The sequence below is a fragment of the Lepidochelys kempii genome, chromosome 3 (assembly GCF_965140285.1).
Source record: "Lepidochelys kempii isolate rLepKem1 chromosome 3, rLepKem1.hap1, whole genome shotgun sequence".
Lineage (NCBI taxonomy): Eukaryota > Metazoa > Chordata > Testudines > Cheloniidae > Lepidochelys > Lepidochelys kempii.
Window position 1 is genome coordinate 155343702 of NC_136382.1, and position 16398 is coordinate 155360099.

Here is a 16398-nt window from a genome sequence, read left to right on the forward strand (position 1 = left end):
TACTAGGTCCTGCCTCAGAGGAGGGGGCTGAGCTTGATGACCTCTCAAGGTCTCTTTCACCCCTACATTTCTGTGATTCTTCATGGATCTCATCTCATCCCTTTTTCCTCTGACTACTTGCTCTGTTCTTCTGAATGCCCAAACAGAATTCCTGTATAATTCAGTAATCTGCCTGTGCTCATCAGAATGGAGCCAAACTGGCAGTGCAAAGGGAATGGTTTGACAATATACATCCACACTCAAGAAAACCCACCTTCAAAGGTTGTTGGTTGGCTGATTGCCCCGATGATTAGTCACCAATGTATCACTATTTAACCCTTCTGTTTTGAGGGGCTGATCTTTTTTTTCAGTATCTGAAGTAGTTAAATTTTGTCAGGCAATGACCATGGCTCTATCTCTGTACAGGCTTCCTCTTTTCTCTTGCAGTCCTTTCAGACATCTCATTTGCAAAGCTATCTAACTCTGGCTCTGATTACATCTTTGTCCTAATCTCTTCCTACATCCCGTCTTCCTCCATACGTTCTACCCACACCTCCCCCACTCCTTACTTCACACATTTTTCATACTGCCTTTTATGCTTGGAACATCATCTCAGTTATATCATGTCTAGCTCTTTCCTTCTCCTACAAAAAATCACACCTGTTCAATAAAGCATTAGAGCTATAATTGCCATGCACTATTCTGTGTTTCTGCTGTTTTGGAACCACTTTGCAACTTTAAACTTGAAGCTCCTCAGGTTTGGGATTTACCATATGGCTCAATTCATCTACTGTCCGCACTTTCAGCATTACAGAAGTAAACAACAGTAATAATAAATTTACATCAACCATGTCCTTTTTAAGGAGGATAATCTTTAAAAATGTTTACTGAAAAGCTATGGTTAATGCCCTCAAGCAAACGGGAAGATAGAGTGGGCTTGTCACACTGAGGATCACGCAGTTGGGAATTTATTTAGCGAGATTACATTAAGATGAAAGACTTCCATGATGACTCTGGAATATCTTTCATATGATCCACTAGCATAGAAGCTGAACATTCACATGGTGACAGAGAAAATCCAGTGACTCCTATCTTCACAGACAGTTGGGACTCTAAGCACCAATTAATCCCCTGGGGAAAATGGAAGTTAAGAAAGCAGAAGTAAAACTGCTGTGATCTAAGACCACAAGCCTTCATCTGACTAAACCAAGACTATTTATGTACCCTGGGGAGAAGGTGAAGGAAGTAAAATACTTATCTGTTTTGAACAACCAGACAGAAGGCATCGATAAGCCAGTTTAAAATGCAGGGGGTCTGTTCTGCCAGTGATGTTTAATGGGGCTCATACATGTTGCTCACATGAGTTTTAATGCAATATAAATTCACAAATGTAAGTTCACAAATGCTGATAAAAGAATAGATCCTCAGAGAGTCTTGATTTTAAGATATAGTATTTACAGATGATTCAGGAAAGTTACTTTTTTTTTTTAAGAGTACTCTTAATCCATTTTCGATAGTTGTCTAAAAGGTGATTTAATGTATACTTAGATTTCAACAGCAATTAGATTCTTCTGCATTATCAGTAGAGATCCGTGCTCTTGGAACCAAGGTCAGAGTTCTCTGGAAGCAGTGGCTATGTGTTTGTCCCCTCTCAGAATTGAACGTGTGGTGAAAGGTTATGTAAGGAGATGTAACCTCGCCTCCAAACTAATTCCTTGACCTCTCTTTCAAGAGAATCCAGAACCCTCATGCTCCTTTTCCTTTACACCCATTTTACCTTCAATGTAGTTAGTTTATTGTACTTATTTTTTATTTGTTATTTCAGATAGATGGACTAGGCTTTTTGTACTATGTGGTGTATTAGTAAGACCCTCATAATTTATGTGACTGAGCTACACTGAATTCTGTGATAATGTGAATTGATTTAAAAAAAATCATTCAATAACCTGCAGTTTTACTGAAATATTTCTAACAATGCACAACAAACTGAAAATCTAATGTCTATTATTGTTTCCTTTGTAGCAGAACAGTGCCACCTGACATTTCTACAATGGGCCAACCCTTGAAAGACATGTTCAATGACAATTTTTTCTCCTATGGGTGTGAAGTAAATTAGAAATTGGATAGACTCTCTAACCAAAAGTTTTGGAGGAGTGAAGAGGTCCTCGTTAAATTCAGAAGTCAACACTTCATTGGGGTGAATGGAGTTTAGAGTTTGCACCTCATAGATTTATGGGGATTAGCTTCAGAAGTTCACACTTTTATGTGGTGATGGAGAGGTGGAAATTCATATTTTCTATTTTTATTGTTTGGCTTTCACCTTTAGGGTGTAGCCCATGATATATCTGCTTAAACTATCATTTCCCTCAAATAGCTGTGTCATAAGATACCCTCCACTAGTTCCTATTGTTGTACAGAAATAGTTAAAAAGGCAAAGAGATAGAGATGCAAGTTCTACCATGCAGGTGCTAACGTATCCTTAACCTTGTGAGGTACTCTGGTACTGTTATTGGTGAGAACTATAGAAATACATATCAATAAATAAAATATAACTCAAAATATGGGTCAGCAAATGAAATATTTTAACAATAATTATTATATTGAGTATATTAACTTAGGTTATTAAGTTTCAGTTCGCTTTGTGTAAAAATAGCAGAGATGTTTCATGTCCCAAGTCTGAGTTTAAAATAAAAATACTAACTGTAGCCAAAGAGCTGGTATAATGTCACACTTGTATATTAAATGGATGTTCACATCTGTCATTCAGTGTGTGTTACATTTCTCTTATGACCTTAGCACTTGATGAACTTTTTGTATTACATCATTGTTAAATTCAAAACTGTTTTTGTAGATCTTAGGGATACATAAGGAAGAGTATAATCACAGGTTACAGTTCTAGCAAATGCTGTTGCAAAATGTGACCTAAATAGAAATCCACTATAGGAATAAGTGTAATCATTTACTCTACAATTATAAATTCACATAGCTAATTTATATTAATTAAGTTGAATTGGATAGGGCCTGAAAGTTATTGAAATTGAGTTTAAGAAGAAACAGACGTGAAAGAATCATTAACATTTGTCTCTTTGGTTTTGTCCTGTTATGGAAAAATGGCCACTCCTATCTTTGAGAGGGTTATGATGTGTACCTTTTACACTTCTAAGGATTAGTTAGAGGGAGTTGCACGGAAAGAGACAGCGCTGATGTGGTCAGGAAAGGACAAGCCCTCTTGTCAAGTGCCCAAGAACAGATTGTTGTGGGTGTCAAGCATTTTCAAAACAAGTTTTCTTTGTTTCAGAACAAGTTGCAGCAGGAACAGAAAAATACAAAGGTGTCCTATAATCACCACTTTGCACTTCAAAAAGTGAATAGTCATATTACTTTAATAGGTTTTGGAGATCCTCTCTTTTAAGTCTAACATGGCCATGCTGTTGACACCGCTGATACATTATGATTTTATTAAGAAATGGCAGCATAATAATTCTAGTCTGGGAGGAATAGGTGAAAGATACTAGTAAGCCTCAGAGCTCTATTCTGCCCTGATCTATGCTCTGTTTAGATCTTGCCTTCACCTAATTTACTCGGAAGAGGGTGGAGTATGGCTCTCCCAGCTAATTTATGAAAGAATCTTCTCTGACTTGAATTGTTTCCACTCTCCCCAGTAACTCGGATATTTTTTTAAGGATCAGAAAAAAGGAGAATTTCTGACCTGAGTGCCTGCTACCAAGTATAGATATGTATACCAAGATTCTTAGATACTATGGCGATGGGGTGTTATAATAATCTGACTAGGAGAGAGTGACGAAATTACATTAATGCAGTGCTCGCGTTAAATTTACTGAAGTGTAGTTTATACTTCCCCACCACTTCCAGAGCACATAACTCAAGATCTAACTAACTTTGGTACTGTTACTAGTATAAGTTTTGTGTAAAAATAAACTTTGCCTGAATAATTTCTTAAGTATATTAAGTTCTGCTTTGGGTAAGCTCATCCCATCTGTTGCTGTGAACAGCATAGTGGGGAAAGGAGACAACTCAATCAACATTTACACTGAGTCACCACTATGTCTTGTACATTCCATCAAAGTACTGAGAATAAAGTCCCTAGTGTCTTTCCTGTAGAGCTTCTTTTATAGCTTCCATGGATCTAGAGGAACTTGTGTGTGTTTTGCAACAGCAGTTCATTTGGGAAGGAGAGGTGCAGATTGATTTTCATCATTTGGCACGTGAAAATTTCAGATAGAGTGAAGTTATTTATAAGCAAATGGTGTTCTCTGAAGGTATTGGAGCAAATTTGGAGGTAATGTCTATGAAGGTATCATTTAGTCTCTGTGGCTCTGATTCTCAGATGCATCCAATAATCACTAGCTGCAGCTGGGAGTGGGGGTGAGAGTGCGTAGTCCCGGGCCAGGTCCTCAACATAATTTGCAGCAGCCTTAATGCTGCCTTAAAGGGCATTACCTGGTAACCCCAAGGGGCTATTCAGGCAGCTGGGGATTGCCAGAGCCCAAGGGTGCCACATTTCTTAGCATGATCCATGAGAAGATGACACAGAGCTCCCTGACTTTCCAGGGATCCCCATCATTAGAGGGGAGTACACCTTCCAGCCAGATACAGCAGGTTTCAATAAGATTTGCAACAGGGAGACCTCAGTTACTGGCCACCTTTCTCCTTTAAGCCCTAACTAGACTAGGAAAAAGGGTGTTTAAAAAACCCAACACATGAGCTAATATGATTTTAAATCCACTCAACATCTGTAAACAGGATTTAACTCTTTTGAATGTGATGGTCAATCCTTGGGGTAACATATTTTTAAAGGTGTTAAATCCTTTCACACTAGCTGCTGAAACATTTTTAAACAGCACTTAACTAAAATGCTTAAATGACAAATAGTATCTAAAGGATCAAGTTTGCCCACAAAACTGGCATGAGGGAGGAATCGAAGTGGGATTGGCTGATGCTGCCTCCAAGTGAGAAGGAACGTAAATCCAGACATTTAGGGATCTAGGAGAAGGTGCTGACATCTATATCTTTAGAAGATGGATCCAAATTTTTTGCTGTAGGGCGTTCATTTGCCATTGAAAACCAGTGCAAAGACAGACTATACCATATCGATGATGAGTTTTCTGCTCTGGGTGCTGAGTTTACAGTGGGTATGGAAGAGCCCTTGCAAGCGTGCTTTGACCATCAAGAATTTTTTTTTTCTTCCTGAAATAATCTCTTGACATGTAAGGCACTGGGACAACGATAGCCTGAGTTTTTGACACAGATGCAGGATGTCAGTGCAAACATGATTTTGAGGCTGTCCGTGTCAGAAAACTTGGCACCAAAACACTCCTGCACAAGCGGAGTTTGAAGTGCCTATCTTTCTCCAACTTGGCTTTTTGAGTGAATTGGAAAGATGACTGACAACCATCATGTCCCTGTCCCAGACATAGGAAGCATAATAAATGCTGGTTGGGAAGGCACTTTATGTGGCTTTTTCTCTCACAGCTTGAATCCTGATTGTTCTGGGGTCTGACATTTTGGGAACATCAAGGTGGTGAAGAGAAACAGAAACCCTTAACAGTTCTCAACACTCTTACACACCAACCAGTAACACAAAAACTATTAAACAATTATCTATAAGAGCAAAAGGAATAAAGGAAAAAGAGAGAGAAAAGAGAGAGTGGATCACAATGGCAGGACTCTTCCAGCATAAGCTCCTGGGAAGCCTTGTGTAATGGGAAATTACTACAGCTAAACAATTTCAAATCTAGTTTGTGGAGAGGATTTTCCTTGTTGGAATCTAAAGGTCAAACAATAGCATTGCAAGTCAGTAGAAACCACCTCATAATGGCAAAGTACAATGTCAGTGCAGATTTGCTACCATTTAAACAATAAAATCCAACACTGCACTGCATTAAAATAACATTAAACGTAGGGTGAAATTTCACAAAAGCAAGTGAATTGTGAGTCAAGTATGTTTTCAGCACCTGGCTTCCAAGCCTCTTGGATTTAGACATATATTAGTAAATGTAGCCTTCTTGAGACCTTGCACCACTGTCAGGGTTTTAAATGACTGGAAGAACATGTAAACACTGAGTTGTCTGATTCTTCCTTTTCTCAGATATTTACCATGTGCAATAGCAAGACTTTCTTTTTAGTGGATAGTAAGGTCAAGGAAAGATAAGTGCTTTACTCTCAGTAGTGTCCTTGAGCATAGCTCTTGCAATTCAGTGTACGCTATTATCTACACATATTGGTTAAATACAGAGAATGTGTGTTGTTTTCTGAAGGGCTAAAGAAAAATTGCCATAGAAACCCAATGACTTACACCTTGAACTTGGAAAATGACCATTTGAAGAAACAAAAACAAAAGATTCTTGCAGCAAGATGCTTATCAAAGAGCTAGACATCTACCTGTGCGATGATTCACACCCATTGTGAGCAGCGAAGATAGCAAACCCCTTATACTCAGGGCATGTCTACACTGGCAGAGTTACAGCGCTGGCAGTTACAGCGCCCTCAGAGAGCGCTAAACGGAAACCACTGTTGTGTGTTCACACTGTCAGCTGCTTGCTCAATAGCGTGTTCACACGTGCGGCATTTGCAGTGGTATTTGGAGCGGTGTGCTCTGGGCAGCTATCCCACAGAGCATTTCTTCCTCTTTTGCTGCTAAGAGTTGTGGGAAGACAGAGGGGGTTGCAGGGCATCCTGGGTCCTGTCCCAATGCCCTGTGATGCATTGCTTTGCATTCCAGCAATCCCTGTGCTTACATCTGCATTTGGCACCATCTTTCAACTGTTTGTGTACTGCGCATCCTGCCTCTTTGGGCTGCAGGAATGGATCCCGAACTGTTGACCAGTATGCTGCTCGCTCTCACTAACACATCATGAATGGCAGTGGAGTTATTCCTTAAACTTCAACGGCAAGAGGAGTGTGACATTGATTTCGCCACATGTAGTAGCTATGACATGAGATTGCTTGTGGCATTCACAGAGGTGCTGACCACAGTGGAACGCTGCTTTTGGGCTTGGGAAACAAGCACTGAGTGGTGGGATCACATCATGATACACATCTGGGTTGACGAGCAGTGGCTGCAGAACTTTCAGATGAGGAAAGCCACATTCATGGGACTGCGTGATGAGCTCGCCCCAGCCCTGCAGCATGAGGACATGAGAATGAGAGCTGCCCTGCCATTGGAGAAGCATGTGGCAATTGCACTATGGAAGCTGGCTACTCCAGACTGCTACCGAACGGTCACTAGCCAGTTCGGAGTGGGAAGGTCGACCATTGGACTCGTGTTGATGGAAGTGTGCAGGGCCATTAATTGCATCCTGCTCCGAAAGACTGTGACTCTGGGCAACGTGCGTGACATTGTAGATGGCTTTGCACGAATGGGCTTCCCTAACTGTGGAGGGGCGATAGATGGCACGCATATTCCAATTCTGACACTAGACCACCTAGCCACTGAGTACATTAATCAGAAGGGGTATTTCTCTATGATTCTCCAGGCAATTGTGGATCACTGTGGGCATTTCACATACATTAACACAGGCTGGTCTGGAAAGGTGCATGATGCACGCATCTTTCGGCACACTGGCCTATTCAGGAAGCTGCAAGCAGGGACTTTCTTCCCGAAATAGAAGATCACCGTAGGGGAAGTCGAAATGCCGATTGTGATCTTGGGAGACCTTGCCTACCCCTTACTGCTGTATCTTATGTAGCCATACATGGGGCAACTTGACAGCAGCAAGGAGAAGTTCAACAACAGGCTGAGCAAGTGCAGAATGACTGTTGAGTATGCTTTTGGCTGTTTAAAGGCCCGCTGGCGTTGCCTCTATGGGAAGCTGGATCTGGCCAATGACAGTATTCCTATGCTTATAGCCGTGTGCCTCACGGGGCTAATATTAGTGAAGGGAAGGGTGAAAGCTTCACTCAGGGCTGAACTGCAGAGACTCAGCACCTGGAGGCTGAGTTTGAACAGCCAGAAATCTGGGCTATTAGAGGGGTGCAGCGCGGGGCCATAAGGATCAGGGATGCCTTGAGGCAGCAATGTGAAGCTGAAAGCCACTAATATTTGTTGCTATGCTCGGGAGTGCAGTGCTTGTAATGCTAGGAGGTGATTGTGATTGGTGCAGACAAAGCAATATGAAGATTTAACATAATTGTCTGTTGCTTTGCAGGGCTCTGTTTGCTTTCAGTTAATAGAATAAAGACTTCTTTCAAACCAACACAATTCTTTTATTAAAAAATAACAACCGCAGGAGAGAGTCAAACCAAAAAAACCATCAGCACTGAGAGGGATGGGAGAAGAGAAGGGTCCTGGGACGACTAAAGATTTGTGTACATCCAGGGATCATATCCAACCTTCTCCTTTGGAGTACAATGCAGAGGGTACTGTACTTCAGCAGGGCCTAACTGCAGAGGGACAGATGTTGAGTGCAGTGGGTAGTCTGAGTCCACAGTGCTGGATTGTGATGGGGCAGGTGTGGAATGCAGCGGGTACAGACTGGAGCCAGGAGGTTGATAAGAGTGTGTTGGCGGTGCCTGGGAGGAGCTTGGGAAAGAGTTTTGTGACAGCGGCTGCAGGGGAGGGTGGGTGCGGAGCTGCTCAGTTTGCAGTGTTAGTATCGCCTGGAGCATGTCTGCTTGGCGCTCCGTAACGTTTAAGAGCCGCTCCATGGCTTCATTCTGGCGCGCTGCATTCTCCTTTCGGTCCCTGTTCTCGCTGTCCCGCCACTCCTTCAGTTCCTGTTTCTTGGCAGCGGAGTGCATCATAACCTCACGCAGAAAGTCCTCCTTAGTTCCTCTTGGTCCCTTTCTAATTCTGCACAGCTGTTCAGCCGCCGATAACAAAGAGGGAGGCTGGGCTCCCAAGGTCATCTCTGTGAAGCCAAAATGCAGTATTTTACAGAAGGAGTATTGTTTGCAACGCACAGAACACTGATTCAGTGATTTAAAACACGGCCAGTACTCACACAGCTGTCACTAACTGGCTGACCCCAGGCAAGCACACTTGAAGCACAAGACCCCCAAAATGGTGAGTAGCCACAGGGTTCCCGGACCCTGTTGTATACTGGGCATGTGGCTCTTGGAGAGAGCCAGCACTATAGGGGGTGCCTGATAATCATTCCTGTTTCCACACTTTCCACAGGATATGATCATTATAGAAGATATCTCACTACTGAGGGTGAGCAGGGAATCAAGGGAGGGTCTTCTCCAAGACTGCGGCTTCCGCCCTGGCCCCTATGCAGCTTGCCTGTGTACACCAATGGTCCCCCACCCCCATCCCCGTCACGGCACAGTGGCGCGGGAAAGTTACCATTAATGGGGCAAGAAACAAAGCAGCTCTGCCAAAGAACCTGCAGCAGCAGATTGCCCAGTATCTCCATGAGAGTTTCCTGGAGATTTCTGAGGCAGATTCCTGTGAAGTGAGGGATTCAATCAACAGCCTGTTCCGCCAGTCAGACTAGGCATGTGATGGGAGACAAGCCTGCTTTCTGCAACCCTCCTGCCCCCAACAACTGGCTTCAGCGATTCCCAAAATCAAATCCACTTACCAGGGGTCTCCTCTCCTGTTTGCGCTTTGCCAAGATCTGACAGCTGTGGCTACCTAGCCTCCTTTGGGATAGAGAAGAGCTCCTGGCTGCATGCATCTCTGGCCTCCAAGTCATCCTCTGATTCTGGATACCCCTCCCCCTCCAAATCCTCGTCCAAGATTTCCTCCTCCTGGCTCTGTCCACTCTCGACTGACACGCCAGCCACCAAAGTATCCTCAGTGGTCTTCGCAGTGAAGGTGGGGTCGCCGCCAAGTATTGTATCCAGTTCTTTGTAGAACTGGCAACTTGTGAGCGCAGCACCAGAATGGCGGTTTGCCTCCCATTCCTTGTGGTAGGCATTCCGCAGCTCCTTTACTTTGACCCTGCACTGCAGTGTGTCCTGGTCATGATCCCCTTCTGTCATGCATCATGAAATCTGTCCGTAGGTATCATAATTCCTACGGCTGGAGCGCAGCTGGGACTGAACAACCTCCTCTCCCCAAATGGTGATGAGGTCCAGCAGCTCGGCATTGCTCCAAGCAGGGAATCGCCTGCTGGGTGGAGCAGGCATGGCCACCTGGAAAGATGTGCTGAGACCACTGCATGCATCACCGAGCAAACAGGAAGGGGACTTTCAAAATTCCAAAGGAATATATGGGGTGGGGATGACGGTTGGTCACCTGAGGGCAGGGCAGTAGAGTTCAAACCAATGACCAGAGAGGCAAGAACAGGAATTATGGGACACCACCTGGAGGCCAATTGCAGCACTGTAATCAACCAGGGTGCTGTACCCCCCAGCACAGAAATATGTGCACCTCTCATTGGGGTGGTTTTTTTACAGCGCTGCAACTGGGCAGTTTCTGCACACTAAGTGTACACCTTGGGAGTTACAACGCAGAGAGCTGCTTTACTGCACAGAAACTTGCCAGTGTAGACAGGGCCTCAGTGTAAGCTAAGAACTAAACAGTTGTGAGAGGTTTGCAAAGACATTGTATTCAGCACCTGGGTGAGAGGCTTTTGCACACAGGAGTTTTGCTGCACTCCAGGGAGTGTTGCAGCCAGTCCTCCTTAGCTTGTTGTGATATCATTGTGATATAGGGCCATTTGAGGGGGAGGAAGTAAAGCAGAGAATGAAGGGACCTCAGCGTTTCCCAAAAGGAAAAAAAAATCAACCAAAAACTGACCAAAAAAAAATCTCTCCACTCCCAAAGTGGTACAAGGCGGAGATGCCACAAACCAAGCAGCATCATAGCAGGCTTCCCAATCCTCATTGTGTCTCAACAGTTACCTGGAAGACTGCATTGTTTTTAACACCCTCTTGTCTGGAATCGAAAGACTTGCATGGTGGGAGAAGGGATTTCAAAACACTTTTGAGATGTTTAGTTGTACCAGACGGTAAAGTATTGTAAAAATAAAAATGTGGTTTCTAATTGCTAAGAAATATTTTGCCCAGTGATCTGTGGCATAGCACTATTCAAGTTTAAATTGCTAAGAGCATTAAGTCATTCAGTATGAATGCAGTTAAATGAATGGATATTGTGAGAAATTAAGCATTGCTTAAAAGTTTTTGGTTACATACAGCGGAAGGGGGGGGTGTATAGGATGCAAGTATGTATGTGGTTGTATATCATTTTTAAACTCAGATCTAAGTAAAAGAAACTTTATTCAGTCTGATGAAAGCCATTTTCCATCTCTTCTGCAGATGAATGTAGACTAGCACAGCCTCTTTGTTTCTTTTTAGCATTACTTGGCTTTGTTTCTGTTGGAGTTATTCTTTCCCATAGTCATCCTCAGCCTGATGTAGGACATTGTCCTCTTCAACTCTAGTCTTTTTCTGTTGTCACAAAAGGCTTGTGGAACCTCACCACACTGCACAGGTGCCAGCAGACAAATTCATGAAATGGCTTTGTCTTCTTAGCCAGTTAACAACTCCACAATTATGGTCCCTCCAATTAATAATCTCCAGAAATGAGCAAAAATCAAAATTTTCCATCTCATAGGAAACTTTTAATATTTTGACATTGGTTTTGGCCCAAATTGGGATGAAAACTTGATATATTAAAAATATTCATGGAACAAAAAGTGCTATAAATGTTTTGTTTTGAGCCAGTTCAATATTAAACTGCATCTGCTGGTGGTGCTGTACCGGTTCATGGAGTTATAGTTTGAGTGCTTCAGGCAGTTATTCTTTCCTAAGGACTGGATTACATCTCCCATGATGCACCACAGTCATGGGACTCCTGTAATGCATTATGTAGCTCAGAGGGGAGACTGCAGTGCATTGTGGGAGCCTGGCCCATAATAGAGAATGGGACCATAAAACACCTGGACTACAACTCCCATAAGGCAATGTGGCACTTCAGGCAGATAAAGTTTACTGTCAAACTGACTTGAAACAAAACATTTTTCAGTGCAGTAAAACAAAATGTTTCCATTTGGGTCAAATTGAGCTGAAACAAAATATTTTGTTTTCATTTGCAACTGGGAAAAATAAAAAAAATTCAGCAAAATTAAAAATGTCAGTGTTACAGAAACTGCAAAAATTATTTTGACTGAAAATTCCCAACCAGCTCTAATAATCTGAGTCATTTGACTTCTTTCTATCCTCCTCTCCCCATATGGAGGCTCTAGACAATTCCTGTCACTTCTCGAACATTTCTAAAGTTTGGCATTTCCTCTCAGTCCCCACCATTAAAACACTGATTTACACCATGACACATTCGTTTCTGAATTGCCCCTTTTTCATCTCCCTGTCTCTCATCCCCAGTCTGTCCAACATGCTGCAGCTAAAAGAATTGTCTGAACATGTCACATGGCTGAAGTTCTTTGCATGTTCCCTGTTTCTTTCTGCAGCCAACTAGTAAGTGTGTTTAATTATTATTATCTTAAGTCTTCCATAATGTCTTGCATCTCAGGTACCAAGAGGGGAAAATACGTCCTGAGTAATTGCCTTTGATATTACCTGTACCTCATTCTGGGCAAGACAACAAATGACAAAATAGAAAACTAAACATGTGGCTTAAGAGTTGGGAAGGAAGAAAAGGCATTTAATTTTATAAAGTATGAAATTCATTTTTGGGTACATGGAACCCTTAGAAGAGCAATAAATTTAATCTGAACTTACAACAGAGTAATGTGTTTGCTGAAATAGTACTGTAGAATCAGACTGTATGGAAGAATTTAAAATTAGTATTGCAGCAGCACAGACAAGCACACAAGAGGAAACAGTGAAAAGAAAGGACATTGTAGATGTAGATAAAGATAGCATGGAAGTGTGTACTTAGTGTCAATAAGATTTAATTTGGGAATCATGCCACAGCAGAAAGCTGACTGAAAAGTGATAACGGTATTTATGGTGTTAATACAAAAGGGAAGAGAAATATAGATGGATGTTTCAGAAATGGAACTAACTATAGAAATACTCTCTCACACATCCAGCTTAACAAAAATGAACTTTCTTGCCATTTAGGAAAATATATGTGGCTTTTTGAGAGACTATTGAAACTAGAAGTCAAGAGGAAAGGAGCAGGCATAAGAGGAGAGTCCAGAGAAGCTTTCAAAGGGGAAGAAAGCAAGCAATTTAAAATAAGCATGTAGAGGAAATATAATTAACATTAAGACAAATAATGCAAGGAGAAATGCTAAGAGGATAACAGAGATACTATGGTTGACAAAATATAAGGGAAATTCCCATATCTGGCAGAATGTTGCAAAGGTAGTCATGATATACTCAAGTAGGCCACGTTTTCAAATGTTTAGTACAAAAATGCAAGTGCAAACCACATATCTTCGTGTACAAATCAGATGATAACACACTTAGCTGGTATAGCCATACTGATGTTAAGGTTTCAGAGTAACAGCCGTGTTAGTCTGTATTTGCAAAAAGAAAAGGAGTACTTGTGGCACCTTAGAGACTAACCAATTTATTTGAACATAAGCTTTCGTGAGCTGTAGCTCACGAAAGCTTATGTTCAAATAAATTGGTTAGTCTCTAAGGTGCCACAAGTACTCCTTTTCTTTATACTGATGTTAAGTCACTTTTTTGAGCACAGTTTCAGAGTCCATCTCTTCCAAAATTCAGTCCGCAAAATCAGGAGCTTTTGTGTATTCAGTAAAGGATATATACTGATTTACTGTTTCGTGTGCACGCTTTCTCTGTCTCTCTCTCTCTCTCCATTATCATTCTTAGGCTCCAGGTGTGATCTCAGATTCCCTAAGGCATCCTACAATATTCTTATTTTGCACTACTCATCTGGCCTTTGGCCAGTATTCTCATACAGCCTTAGAAATTTTATGCAAGTTGATTGTCATTGTCTTCTAATGAGCTTAGCAGGCATATTGCCACAAAGAGGAGAGGAGTGTTCCCTTTTTTGATTGTACAGTATTTTCAGTCTCGGTCGTGATCAGGAGTAATTGTTCAGTGGCAGCAAGAAATTTTATCCAGTTTATGAAATTAGATATCTCACTTGATTGATTGTGGAGATTCAGCATATCCACCTGTCTCATGCGATATCTGGAATTCTTTGAATGCATTATTACCATAGCATTAGATATAAGTAATACAGTGAACATAATTTACAGGTATCCTCATTTCAGAAATTAAAAAGAAATACTCTGTGAGAAAATATAAATATGGATTGTAAAGCAGATTTAAAACAAAAAATAGAAAAATGAAGAGTTCACAGTACAGAATGAAGAGTTCACAGGTGAAAGTTACAAGTGGCAGAATTAAGGTTTAATTGCCTTTGTTTCACCTGGCAAATAAAAGATCTTGAGGAGCCTCTAATTGCAGAAGTGGACATATTTTGCTATTAGTGCAGAGTTGAGGGGAGAAGCACAGTGAACCCAAAGGTACAGTATTAACCAACTTGCAGTGATCAGGATGGATTCATTCTATGGACTGATAAAGTGACTCACTAAGTTCATCAGAGAGAAGACAGTGACACTAAGGTCCAGAATACACAAAGTACACCCCCATTTACAAAATGATTTGTCTTTATTCTAAACTTCCACTCAGAAAGTTTTTTTCTTTTACCAATTAGCAAGCAAGGAATTACTGCTCATCCATTTAATTTATTTACCACAGAGAATTAACTGATGCTTTATAAACTGCTCTACTCCTGTCAACACTGACTCTGTATTTCATAAATGTTCCTGGAAGAAGGCAAATCAAAAGCTTGTCCATTGCCAGTATTCTCACTTTCCCAGCTGATTGTGCAATTCCGTTGAGTGATTGTGGTGCTCTATTTGAAGCTTTTTCAAAAGTTGAATAAATCCAGTTATCCCAGAAGCATGGTAAGCATCAAGTATATAACAGATGCCAAATTTATAATGCTGTAGCAAGTGGTTTAACCTTTCCTTTCACTCTGTTTCTCACTGTTTCTCACTCAGAGAGCCCAACACTGTTTATCTCTGTACCTGATATACTGTTGTACCTAGACTAAAGGAATTAGAATACAAATCAAAGAAAGAAAAGAGAACAATTGCCAATGATTCACAAAATATTTTTTCCTGCAAAACATAGTCTTGGAATGTATAAAATATTAAATATGCATCAGACAAAGTTATGCTGACACTACAAGACGACATTGGTACTGATCACATTAGCAGTGCTGCATATGACTGGTCAGTTCATCAAAGGAAGTAACACCTATGGAAATTAAAAAGATTGAAGCACAAGGATCACCAAAAATACACTGTAGAATTTTGAGAATCAGCCCGCTTATTTATGTGGCTAAATATGGACATAGGCAGCTAACTTCAGGCTTCCATTTTTTAAAAATCTTGGCTGTAGATACCACGCACACATGATTGTTCTGAGTTTGTTCTTTGCTAACCACAGACTTTCTTTTTCCCCACTAGGGCTTATTTCAAAACGTTTGTCCCTCAGTTCCAAGAGGCAGCTTTTGCCAATGGAAAGCTATAGAAAACACCAGGTCTGCAGAAGATGCCAGACAGATTCTTACATCCCCATGCATGTCAGCTCCAAGACGACTTCCTGGAAGTGGGTTGGAACCTCTTTTTTTGATACTTTTTGCCTCTGGAATAGCTTTGATCACCACAGACTTCATTAACTCTATAAAACAAGGACCTCAGCTGGCTAATTCTAAACTGAATATTTGATACTCCTTATCCAATTCTCTCCTACCACCATCATTTCCTTTTATAGCCACTGGATTAGATTAAAACGTTAGTGTTTAGATGTGATACCATTTCCCTGTAACAACGTTATATGCGATGCCTTGTTTCCAAAATGCTTGTCTTTCAGGTGTTGTTAAGAAGTGATTGTTTTCATACCAGTATTCTGTTGTTCTGAACCTTTGTATATTTTCAGCATATCCTAATAATATATAAAGCTGCCATATTTACCAGAAATGCCTAATGGACTATATAATGCCATATTCTGCCTCTGACATTTGCCTACATTTATGGTTCTTATCGACACATGTATGAGTCACAATATTTAACTACTCAGTGCCTTTCAGATGCGTCTGATATTGACATGGCAGTATTTTTTTTAATAGCTCAATTGAAAACTCATATGTTGAATTCAGTGTCTTTATATTCTAGTTTATTTCAGGTAATACAACTTAAGGTGACTTTCTAATTGACATCAGTTGCTGTTACTGAGAACAGTCTATCACTTGAGTATCAACTCTTCAAGTAACCAATTGTGTAAATTAAGGAGACAAAACAGAGCTCCTGCATAGTCCCACAACTCTGTCAAGTAACATAAATACCACTAATGAAACGGGCCTTTAACAAGGAATTACTGGAGTCTTTGAAGACAACAAATACAATAATCTAGGGAAGCAGATTTATTTAACCTAAGACTTGCAGTTATAGTCAGCACATATATTTAAAGAATTGATGAGAAGACATAATGGGATGCATC

At 41.1% G+C, this 16398-nt stretch overlaps 1 protein-coding gene across 8 annotated transcripts in view; it reads left to right on the top strand.

Moving 5' to 3' along the window:
• The window catches only part of BABAM2 (BRISC and BRCA1 A complex member 2), a 298493-nt gene extending 282444 nt beyond the window's left edge, over positions 1-16049 (top strand). For 5 of the 8 annotated variants that reach the window (XM_073338599.2, XM_073338597.2, XM_073338593.2 and 2 more), the window contains exons 12-13: positions 12271-12363; positions 15366-16046. In XM_073338599.2, the coding sequence (XP_073194700.1) occupies positions 12271-12363; position 15366 (94 nt within the window). In that variant the 3' untranslated portion in view covers positions 15367-16046. Of the gene's footprint in view, positions 1-2001; positions 3882-12270; positions 12364-15365 lie in introns of those variants that run through there. The other 3 variants (XM_073338601.2, XM_073338596.2, XM_073338594.2) reach the window with 3 other exon arrangements.
• The last annotated feature ends 349 nt before the right edge of the window (positions 16050-16398 follow it).